This window comes from Thecamonas trahens, assembly GCF_000142905.1.
Source record: "Thecamonas trahens ATCC 50062 unplaced genomic scaffold supercont1.9, whole genome shotgun sequence".
Classification (NCBI taxonomy): Eukaryota; order Apusomonadida; family Apusomonadidae; genus Thecamonas; species Thecamonas trahens.
In genome coordinates this window covers 297753-308799 of record NW_013657671.1, presented here as the reverse complement: position 1 = coordinate 308799, position 11047 = coordinate 297753, and the positions used below count along the sequence as shown (strand labels likewise).

Below are 11047 nucleotides of genomic sequence, written 5' to 3'. Positions count from 1 at the left end.
CCCACAGATGGAACCCTCTCTAAGCTACATGTGTCTGGCACGGAGAAAAACGTAAGGGCCGCGAAAGTATTAACGATTTGTTGCTGAAAGCGCACTCAAATTCTCCCACCGCACCGATGGTGCCGCCGGATGCGGCCACGGCTACACGCCGCGAGCTCCACATGCCCGGATGTGCGCCTTGAGCTGCGGCATGTTCCGACTCTCCTGGCCACATAGATGGCAGGCGAGCGGCGCCTTCAGCAGGGCCCGGTACTCGGCCTTCTCGCTCTCCGACAGCCTCCAGCCAAGACCGGCCTCGAACCGCGCCACCATGTCGCTGGCTGGAACAAAGAACCGGCTGGTGAACGAGTTCCAGTGCTTCTTGTTCTTGAGGCTCACCGAGTCGTAATCTCTCGAGATGACGTGAAGATGCACGACGTTCATCGAGGGGATGGCGTGGAAGCCAAAGGCAAACGAGCTCTCCGGCGGGAGGCCAAACTTGCTTGAGCCCGACAGCTCGCCAGCTGCAAAGGCCTTGCCGCGCCTCACAAGCGTCTTGACTAGCGCTAGCGACTCGGCGGCGGCGCCGTCCAGCAGCGCCAGCGTGCCTTGCCCGAGCGACGACCGCGGAAGCACCAGGTAGTGGTGCTGCGCCTTGGGATACTTGTCGCGGATGATGACCACTTCCTCGTCGACCGCAACCACTGCGTCCGGATGATCGTATGGCCGCGCCACAATGGCCCGCAGCGCGTTCTTCCACCCTGTTGTGGCCGGCCTGCCACTTTTCCGGGTGGGAACCGGTGCTGCCGTCAGTACAGGCACCGCGCCTGCCATATCGATCGCCACCGACGGCGGCGGCGCGGTCGTGCTCGCCGTCTCTTCCAGCTGGGCAAGCCACAGATCCAGCACGTTGCGGTAAGCAAGGCTGAGCTTGGCATCACCTGCAGCATAGTCGCCGTCCAGCGAGGCGTCAAACTTCTTGTTTGGGTTCATGTTCGGCGGGACGACAGCGATGAGGCGCGATACCTGACCAAGCCGCCCGCCTAGGCTGGACTCGTCCAGCTGGACCGCATACGCCCGGCCGACATCGCCAGCTTTGTGCACTTGTTTGAGCGTGCGCGCAAGTAGAGGCCCACACAGCGCGTGAACCCGCGCGTTGAGCCCGCCTGAGGCCTGCGACGCCTTGAACCGCCAGTTGCTCTCAAACACCATCGTCGCACCGAGGCTCACCCACGGTTCCCCGGGGAGTTCAGCATCGACGTCGATCTCCAGCCTCGCCACACCGTGCGCATCTTCCGAGCATACTCTGGCAAACGCAGCTCGCGCTGCCTCGCTCGTGCTGGCGTCACCGGCGAAGACCACCTCACCGCGGACAGCCGAAATTCGTTCGCGTGCTCGTGCAAGCTCAGTTCCAGCCACCGATGCTGAGCGTTCTGGGTCATACCCAAACGCGCACTCCTCAGTTGCCAACAGCGGCATCACAAGGCATCGCGCCACCCGGCACTCGCCGCCGCAGTCGTCGTCGTCAAACTTGCCCGACCGCGACGGCGAGCTCAGTATTTGTGGCGCAATGCCATCGATTCGTCGTGTCCGCGCCGGTGCGGCCGAAAGAACAGGACTTGCTTCAACATGGCCCTCGGAAACGCTCGGCTCGGCCGGCTCGGCCAACTCGGCCGACTTGTTCGCTGCCGCGCCGCTGGACGTGTCGGCCTGCGGCGACGGAGCCGGCGGCCTCTCCCGCACGATGTCCTCGGACTGCGGCGCAGCTGGTGCCAGCGTTGGCGGTAGCGACGGCGACACATCCTCGACCGGCGCCATTGTCTGCGTCACAGCATCAGTCAGCATCGCCCGCTCCACGTCCGAGTTCTGCGACGATGCCACAATGCGCCGCCCGTCAAGCGCCCTCTGCATCTTGGTTGCTCTGCCCCGCTCCTCACTCTCGCCCTCTTGCTTTCGCTCTCGCTTGGCAGAGCCTGGAGCCTCGCTGGCACCCGCCTCTTGGGACCAGGGCTCGACTATGGAGACCTCAAAGACAAAGCTACTGCCGACGAGGGCAAATGCGTCGCCCGAAGCAAGCTCGGCCGTCCCTCCACTGCCGGCCAGCGCCACGCCCGAGGTTCGCGAGGAGCTGCTGCTGCTCTGTACGTAGCCGCGGAACACACGCCCTGCGTTGCGCCCGTTGAGTGTTACCACCAGCCGCCCTCCGATGGCATCAAAGTCGAGCGTCGCCTGCTTGCGTGAGACGGTGCGGTCGGCAATGCCAGACTGCGGCCCGCGGCCGAGTACAAACCGCCCGGGCGGCAGAACCAGCGCAGGCAACTGCCCGCCGACCGCCTCGTCCACCCGCCGCAGCTCGGCCCGGTACATGCCTTCAGAACTACTGTAGCCTCCGCCTTTGCTCGCCGAGGCCGTGCGGCGAGTGTGGACAGCCTTTGGCAGGGCGACGTGTGCGCGACCTCGGCACTTGTTCGCGTCTTGCCACGTGGTCCGTCGCCTCCCCTGCCCCCCCGCACTACCGCCGTCACACCTCACTCGACCATGTACGACCTCGTCATTTACGGTGCCTCAGGCTTCACCGGCTCACGCATTGCCCACCAGGCCGTCCGCATCCTCGGGGCCAAGGTCTCGCTCGCCCTCGCCGGGCGGACGCAGGCCAAGCTCGAGGCCGTCAAGCGCGAGCTGTGCCACGCGTTCCCGGACCTCGCTCCGGCCCTCGCTTCCAAGGTCGGCATCATCATTGCGTCGACCGCCGACGTCGACTCGCTCGCCGCCATGGCTGGCGTAGGCAAGGTTGTCGTCAACGCTGTCGGCCCGTTCCGCATGCACGGCGAGCCCGTCGTCGCCGCCTGCGCGGCCGCCGGCACCGACTACGTCGACGTCTCGGGCGAGCCCGAGTTCATCGAGACCATGGCAGCTCGCTACGACGATGCCGCCAAGGCCTCCGGTGCTCTCATTGTCTCGGCATGCGGTATGGACTCCATTCCCTGCGACATGGGCGTTGTCCACGCCGCCCAGCTCGCTGCTGCCGAGGGCCTCGTTCCGACCGCCATCGAGGCCTACCTCTCTGTCTCCACCGCCGCCGTCCCCGGCGTAGGCTCGGTTGTCATCAACGCTGGCACGTGGGACTCGCTCATCTACTCGTTTGCCAACGTTGCTGCTCTTCGTGCCCTCCGCCGCGCACACCCGATGCCACGCCTCGAGTTTGATGCACGTCGCAGCACCTCGTTTCCGCGCCGCGGCAAGACGTTCACCCCGCCCGCCGACGTCGGCGCCGCCTACGCGGTTCCTTTTATGGGCGCCGATGCCTCGGTTGTTCGCCGCTCGCAGGCTGCCCGCCAGGCCGCTGGCGATAAGCCTGTCCGCTTTGGCGTCTTCCTCACCCTGCCCTCACTCAAGGCTCTCATCATGTACATGGCGTGGGGCTTTGTCTTTGGCATTTTTGCCTCCTTCCGCCTTGGTCGCTCTTTCCTTCTGCGCTTCCCATTCCTCTGCTCGCTGGGCAAGGTCTCGCGCGACGGTCCCAACGCTGTCACTCGCGCTGCCACCACCCTCTCGCTCAACATGGTTACCAAGGCTGTGCCTGCTGATGCTGCCGATCCGGCCTCCACCGATGCTCCGCCGGTCGCCACTCTCCACACCCGCATCGAAATCAACGACCCGGGCTACGACGGGACTGCTGCATGTGTTGTCCAGTGTGCCGCAACCATGCTTGAGGAGCGCACAGCACTCCCGCCCGGCGGCGTCACCACCTCTGCCGCCGCCTTTGCCGGCTCCAAGCTCCTCGACCGTCTCGCCGACTCGCCCATCACCTTTACTCGCGTCGCGGCGACGTCATCTTCCTAGTGTGGATGGAGTCGGACTCGCGGCTTGTCGTTGCATCCGAACCGGAGCTTGCAGTACGTGCCCGCAAGGACTACAGCGCTCACGCCCCAGCACACAAACATGATGTAAACCTCCTTGACCAGATGCGGCGTGTGCTGCCGGTGCGTGTCAAAGTTGGCTCCAACCTTGGATCCAACCCGCACCCGTTCACCTGTCGCCTTGCTGCTTGTCTTGCCGCTCGTGACACGTGGCGTCTTCTCGGGCACCACTCCAGTCGCTGCGCCGGCGTCGGCGCCGGCGTTGCCACTGATGATCGTGGTGTGGGTGTGGGAGTGGGTGCAGGAGTGGGTGCGGGAGTGGGCGCAGGAGTGGGCGCAGGAGTGGGCGCAGGAGTGGGCGCAGGAGTGGGAGCGGGAGTTGCGGTTGCGGTTGCGGTCGGGCTCGGGCTCGGGCTCGGAGTAAGAGTCCGAGCGGGCGCCGGCGCCACTTGCCGGCCTGCCACCACAGCCTCGCTAGGCTCCAGGTGCACCAGAAATGACTTGATGGCAAGTGGACCGAGCTTGAGCTCGGGCTCGCTCGCTCCGACCTCCAACAGGCGTCTCTGCGCTCCGGCCTTGGCGAGGTCGTCGAGCGCAGCCTGAGAAATAAAGACGCCAGCCTCGTCGGTGTTCTGCGACGCGCCCGGCCCGTCGCCGCCAGCGGCAAGCTTGGCCTGCACGTCAAAGTCGTCGCGCTCCAGATGAAGGAGCGAACCAATAGCCCGCCTTGTGCCGCGGTCCTCGTCCCCTGCAAGAAGCGCAGGGCGGAGCGCGCTTACCTTGACCGGTTGCCCATCCAGCGCCAGCAACTTGTCGAGCGGCGGAATCGGTGTCTGGCGATTGTCTTCGGCGAGTGACGAGACCTGGATCAGGACGTCGTCAGCCGTCGCTGTCATGCTCTTGAGCGTGAGCAGATGCGCCGGCGTCTCCAGCGGCGCCGCCATCCCTTGCGCAGCGAGCGTGAAGACTGCCTCCCACTCGCCGTCGCCAAACCCGCGGGTCGAGGCAAAGACAAGCGGCGGGTGCTCGAGCATGTGCGCAGCCTGCCGCCGCCGTGCTTCCACACCGTCAGCAGAGCCGGCATACAGCCACATGACGCTGGCGTACCGCGCTGCGTCGCGCGGCGGTTCAGCGAGTCCACGCCCATCATCTTGCATGAGCTGGCGATGTAGAAAGACCTCGATCTCGCCAGACGCCAGCGAGGTCACCCCACGCGGCTGGGTCGAGAGCACCGCAAACGCGCGCTTCTCGTCGCGCACCAGCGCCGTCGCCAGGCACGGGTACACGTTGGTGTGGATCGGCTTGCTTGCCACCCGCACTCGCTTCATCACCTGCAGGCCAGAGTCGGAGTAGAAGGTCTCTCCTGACGCCACCGCCGTCTCGAACCGGAGCGAAACCTCGTTGTCTGGCGCGGCTACCACTGAGACGTCCAGCTCAACCATGAGGCCCTCGAGCCGCTCGCCAGCGCCCACAGACGCCCGCACGCTCACCTCAAAGGCAATCGCACCGCGCACCACCTTGGCGCTCTCAAACAGCGGGCCGCGGACAAGCCGCACCGCGTGCGCCTCGCTCGCCACGCTCATCTTGACCCCTTCCGACTGTGCACGGAAAATGTACGCACCGGATCGGGTCGATGCGTACTGCACAAACGCTTGCCGGGCCTCCATTGCCTCCTCGCCGTCGTGCGCAATTGATGCCACAAGCCCGTCCTCCAGAACCACGCTTGTCCTCGTCCCAGTCAGCGTCAGCTGCCCAGGAATAGCCGAGTGATACACAATGCCGTCAACGCCCTCCTCGGCATCTGCCTTGCCCTGCAGCGCACCCGAGTAGACATCAACCGTCGTTGCTGCCAGCGCAGATCTGACATCGCGATGAACCTTGAACGTACGACTCTCCAGCGGGCCGAGCTCGGCTTCAAAGTGCAACGCGTACCGTGCCGGCGCCGGCTCGGTCTCAAACACCTCTGAAGCGCCGGCGCCAGTCGCCGGCCGCGTTCCGCCCACTCCGGCGTGCGGCGACGGTGCGTAGTGCGCGTCGTCCCAATGAGGCACAACTTGGATCGTCAACGCCTCGCCGCTCGCATCAGTCACGCGAACCTTGGAGCTCGTCACCATGACCTTGACCAACCGAGAGGTCGGCCATGCCAGAGACGACGACACAACCACTACATATCCGGCGTTGCCGTCAAGAGCTTCCACGTCCAGCACCCGATCTGACGCCACGGCGTCGCGCAAGCCGGCGGCCGCAGCTAACTCGCCAACCTCAGCCGCTGCCGCAAGGGAATCTTGCGACGCGAGCAGCAGCGGCAGCAGCGCAGCCTGAAGCTCGGTCAGTCCCTTGTGCGCCGCCAGCAGCCGCGTCGAGTAGTCGGCCACAACATGCTGCTTGGCTGTTCCGGTAATGCCGTCGTGGTGCTGGACGAGTGCGGTTTGTCGCCGCGCGTCCACAAGGGCCGCCATGCCCTTGCTCCAGAACGTTGGCGCGCTTCGCAGGTGCCCGGTCCGCGTCCGTGCGAGCGTGTACAAAATCTCAGCCCCGCGGAGGTGGGCTTCGGTCGCCCGCGCCAGCTGCTTCAGCACCGGCCGCGTCGTGTAGTACCCGGTCCAGTACGAGTCCTCATTGTCGGCGTAGGGGAAAAAGTCGGCCTCGTACAGTGGGAGCGTCACGTCTTGGGCAGACGCGGCCTCAGCAATCATGGCATCAAAGTAGTCGGAGAGCGTGGCAAACCGGATGTTGACGCCTTCCTCGTTGGCGTTGATGTGCTCGATGAGCTGCTCCATGTTGGTGAACTGGTACTGGGCCCGCTTAAACTTAAAGTCGTCGCCAAAAGGAACAAGCAGGTTTGACGTAGCGTACGCTGCGCTTCGAGACCGCAGTTCGCGCACAAGCACGGTTGCCCGTGAGGCCACATTAGACGGCGAGATCGGCATCGAGTGCTCCTCAAAGTCAAAGCCCTTGGGGGCCGAGTAGTGGGTGTGGAGAACGTGCGTGAGGAGATCCGACTCGGGCCCGAGCGTCTCGGGCGCACCCCGCCATACAAACTCCATGTGCTTGCTGCGTTTGAACGACGACTTGAGCGCGTGGTGGATGCGGTTGATGACCAGGCCCTCAAAGCCCATCCTCGCAAACAGGCTCGGCGTCGCTGACGAGTGGCCGAACGGATCGATCTGGTACGCAAACCGCGGCCGGACTCCAAAGTGTGCCTTGAGGTATGCGTGGCCCTCGGCGATGTGGTTCATGATCGACACATAGTTGGTGTCCGCCTCGTCCGCCTGCACCCAACCGCCCTCGACAAACTCCAGCTGGCCCGACGCCACCAGATCCTCCACCGTCTGCCGCGTCTCCTCCGACTGCCGCGAGTACCACCGCGAGAAGAACGAGATTTCTGCCCAGATGAACCGCCGCCGCGCGTCTTGCTGCAGCGCCGTCACCACGTTGGAGAGAATGGCGTTGACGTCGCGTTGAAAGTAGCCCTGCTCCGGTGCTCGGCTCGGCCGCGATGTGAGTCTGTCTTCAACTGCCCGCACGCCTGCTCTTCCTGCTTCTCCCTCCCCTGACGCTTACCTCGAACGTGTTGAGCCACCCAGGGTCACAGTGCGAGTGGGCCAGAATAAAGACGTTGAGCTCGTCGCCGGCTGCTGCGGCCGGGCTGGCCAGCACTGCAGCGACGAGCCACGCGGCGACGGCCGCCCCGACCAGCAGCCTCCAGGCCGCACAGACGCGCCAGCCGCTTCCTCGTTGCTCTCTCGTCATTGAGGCCTGTCTTCAGCAACAGAGACAGTGGACGCGAGCTGCGAGTGAAGTGTGGCTACACCGCACGTCGGCGGCATGCTCGTGGCGCTTTGTGATCGACGCGGGCAGAGCCGCCGGCTCGAGTCATGGTCCGGCTCCCGACCGTCGTCGATCAGTCGGTCGGTCTGTCGGTCGGTCGGTCGAGTCGGTCGGTCGGTCGGTCGAGTCGATTTCGGCGTCCGAGCGTTCGCGCGCGCGCGAACCGAACCGGTTCGCGATTCGACGGTCGCGTGGCGGCGCAGCGACGGACACGGGCGAGAGTCGGAGACGGTCACACTCGTCAACAACGCACAGTACCTCGTTTTCGAAACGTACGTTGCAGGGGGGTGGCGTTAAAGACCTGCGGCAGGTGTGGTGGGGGTGGTGGAAGGGGGGGGGGGCGGCAGTGGTGCCGTGGACGCAGTTGTGGAAGGGGGGGGGGCGGTGCGGGTCGGCGCCCAATTCCGAATGTCCCTGGAGTGTTCGAAGTATTCGTTTGTGAGTGAAGAAGAAGGAAGAACTCACAGGCGAGCGGAGGTACAGGCACAGCAGTGGCCAGTGTGTGTATGAGCGCACCTAGCACACGGCAGAAGCACACAAACCCAAACACTCTCCACGGCGTGGGCAAACGTCCGCCGCGCGCCTTGGTCCAGCAGTCTACAGCAGACCGCAACTCACCGAAGGGTAACAAGTCTCGTAAGCGGGTCCAGACCAAGCCGACAGCAGGCATGCCGGCCAACACCACCCCCGCGGCACTCGCAGCCGGCAATGCCAACGCCAGCTCTAGTCCTGCCTCGCTCGCTCCGGCGTCCACAGGCGCCGCCGCTGCCACAAGCAAGGGCAGCGGCAAGGGCGGCAAGGGTGGCAAGGGTGGCAAGGGCAAGGGCGGCAAGGGCAAGGGCGGCAAGGGCGGCAAGGGCAAGGGCGGCGGTGGGAAGCAAAAGGGCTCTGCCGCCAACAACCAAGGTCAGAGCCAGGGCTCTAAGGGCTCCAAGGGCTCCAAGGGCTCCAAGGGTGGCAAGGGTGGCAAGGGCAAGGGCAAGAAGGGCTCCAAGCGTAGCTCGGGCTCGGCACCGACGCCCACCGACGGCTTTTATTCGGGCTCCTCCTGGGCCAACTCTCCGCCGCCGGGAGCACTGCCGCAGCCCAAGTTCAAGGGCATGCGCCGGACTGCAGGGCCAGCCGGATCGCCGGCGGTCGCCTCGTCGCCGCCGCTGGGTTCGTCGCCGCCGTTGCCGCGCGGCCCGCTCTTTACGCAGCAGCCATCACATCCTTCGCCTGCCGCGCACAGCTCGCCGCTGCCGCAGGCCCACTCGCCTGCGCCGCAGCAGTACATGACCGCGGAGCAGATTGCGGCGTGGCAGGCCCACGCCATGAACCAGGCCCACGCTCGCGCCCACGCGCACGCCATGGCCCAGGCCCAGGCCCAGGCCCAGGCTCAGGCTCAGGCTCGCTCGTCGCAGGCAGCGCAAGCAAACGTCGCTCGGGCTCATGCTCATGCTCAGGCCCAGGCCCAGGCTCATGCCCAGGCCCAAGCCCAGGCTTCGCTCAAGTCGATGCTGGGCGTGGCGCCGAGCTGATCCATACGGCTTTGTTTCTGTTGGAGGCTGGGTCACTCGAGAATGCGAATGGACGCTCCCTTGAGCGATGGCTCCACCTCCCCCAAGGGAGTGTCGGAGGGTTGCAGCGTTGTCGGCGGGAATCCGACCGACAATCTAAAGTCACTCGACACTTCCGATTGCATGGCAAGTGCCACAGCCGCAAACAGCCCGTTCACCGTGTCACGCTCGGCGTCCATCCGGATCGTCACCGGCGGACCGGGCCGCGACGGCGCAGCAACCCGCATCTGGACAACCTCACCAGCAGGTAGAGGCAGAGCAGGCTGGACAAGCGGGCTTGCAGGCTGCGCTGCTTCCTGATGCGGTGGTGTGCGTGCTGCCGACGACGTGCCGCCTGGCTGGAGCGGGCCAGCCTGCGGCGCGAGGAGCGCAGCCACGGATGCCCAGATCGAGGACAGCAGACCGGTGATAAGACCAACTAGGCTGGCGGCGTTGCCTGGCGTGGCGTCCATAGCCGCAGCCGCAGCCGTGCCTACACTCGCGCTGCCACCCAGCGTCTGCCCTGAGCCCGAAAACGCAACGTACGCCGGCGGCGGCGGCGGCTCGTACTCGGCCGGCCGCGCGTCGGTCACAACAATCGGCACGGGTGCGTCCGATCGCGGAGGCGGTCGGGTGCCCGACGGATACAATCGCTCCGCAATCGGTTGGGGAACCCGCCCTTCAACCAGAGTCTCCATCATCGCCTTATTCCCGGCGTCTGCAAAGGCAAAGAACTCGGGCTCGCTCTTGTCGCCACCACCATCGTCGACGACAACCACGACAAAGCCGTTGGCGTAGAATGTCAGTTCGAGCGAGCGGCTTGTTCCAAGGTCAGCCCCAGCGCTTGGACCACCATGATGTGCAGCCGCCGGTCTCGTTGTGCTGCTCTCGCCAGCATCATCCGTTCCGCCGCCGGCAAGCGTGTAGCCGCGTCCTGAGAACGGCGCAGGCGCCGCCGGCTTGGTCCCTGGCTCGCCTTCGGCGCGGGCGCCAGGCGGCGGAGGTTTGGCCTGGGCAAGCAGCTTGTCGACCGCCGCCTCGGCGTCATCGGCAACAAATCCCCCACCGCCAGCACCGACATAGGCGTATGACGGTGGATCGGCAGCATCGCCGTCTGCGGCCATACCTGCCGAGCCCGCCTCGTCGAGGAACGCCGCGACCGCCGCGTTGACATCGTGCCCTGTCCGTCGCATGAACTCGTCGGCTACAGCTTGCGGCGCGCCTGTGGCCTCCATAAAGGCTGCAGTGGTTGGGGGAATATGTGCCATGGCCACTTGCTCACGAGTAGTCTTGCCTGTAACTCCTCGTCCGTGGGCGGTGCAGTGTGCTCTGTGGTGGTCGAGTCGTGTTCGGCCCGGCGGTGTGTGGCGAGTCGGGACGGGCGGCAACAGACAGACGCCCAACACCACACTATCACCGAGCGGTACGTAGCAGCCGCAGTTGCGGTGAGGGTACTGCAGGGCTGGGGGAAAGGGGGGTGGAGGGTAGGGAGGAAGGGGAGGAGGAAGGGGAGGAATAAGGGGGGATGGACGAAGGGGGGGGGGGGCGAGGGGAGGGGAGGGGAGGGGGGAGGGGAGGGGAGGGGCGATGGGAGGCGACCCCCTATCTCGCCTGCCTCTTTCTACCGCCTTCCCCGTCCTCCGTCCTCCCACCCTCCACCCTCCGCCCTCCGCCCTCTTTCCTTCTCCCGCCCTCCTTACCTCTCTCCTCTCCCATCCCCTCTTCCTCCCTCCCTTTCCCCCTTCCCTCCCCCCCCCCCCCCCCTCTCTGCCCATTCTCTCCTCTCACCCCCCCCCCCCCCCGCACAGTCAGAAACATGGCTGGCACGTCGCGCAGACA

The 11047-nt window shown here is 65.7% G+C and overlaps 5 protein-coding genes across 5 annotated transcripts; 2 read left to right on the top strand and 3 right to left on the bottom strand.

Annotated features, from left to right (window-relative positions):
* Positions 1-59: 59 nt before the first annotated feature.
* On the bottom strand, positions 60-2414 carry AMSG_02343 (aprataxin). The gene has a single exon (XM_013905434.1). It carries the CDS (start codon positions 2344-2346, stop codon positions 142-144), a length of 2205 nt encoding a protein of 734 aa, XP_013760888.1. The 5' UTR covers positions 2347-2414; the 3' UTR covers positions 60-141.
* Positions 2415-2517: 103 nt separating this feature from the next.
* AMSG_02342 (saccharopine dehydrogenase domain-containing protein) lies at positions 2518-3949 on the top strand (the record flags this gene model as incomplete). Its single annotated transcript, XM_013905433.1, has 1 exon — positions 2518-3949. One exon carries the CDS (start codon positions 2518-2520, stop codon positions 3820-3822), a length of 1305 nt encoding a protein of 434 aa, XP_013760887.1. The 3' UTR covers positions 3823-3949.
* On the bottom strand, positions 3939-7592 carry AMSG_02341 (alpha-mannosidase 2; the record flags this gene model as incomplete). Its single annotated transcript, XM_013905432.1, has 3 exons — positions 3939-4026; positions 4289-7312; positions 7404-7592. The coding sequence occupies 3 exons, from the start codon at positions 7590-7592 to the stop codon at positions 4009-4011; spliced, it is 3231 nt and encodes a 1076-aa protein (XP_013760886.1). The 3' UTR covers positions 3939-4008.
* A 317-nt stretch (positions 7593-7909) lies between these two features.
* AMSG_02340 (uncharacterized protein) lies at positions 7910-9397 on the top strand. The gene is made up of 2 exons (XM_013905431.1): positions 7910-7942; positions 8154-9397. Exon 2 carries the CDS (start codon positions 8177-8179, stop codon positions 9188-9190), a length of 1014 nt encoding a protein of 337 aa, XP_013760885.1. The 5' UTR covers positions 7910-7942; positions 8154-8176; the 3' UTR covers positions 9191-9397.
* Positions 9223-10443, bottom strand: AMSG_02339 (uncharacterized protein; the record flags this gene model as incomplete). Its single annotated transcript, XM_013905430.1, has 1 exon — positions 9223-10443. The coding sequence occupies one exon, from the start codon at positions 10441-10443 to the stop codon at positions 9223-9225; it is 1221 nt and encodes a 406-aa protein (XP_013760884.1).
* Positions 10444-11047: the final 604 nt, after the last annotated feature.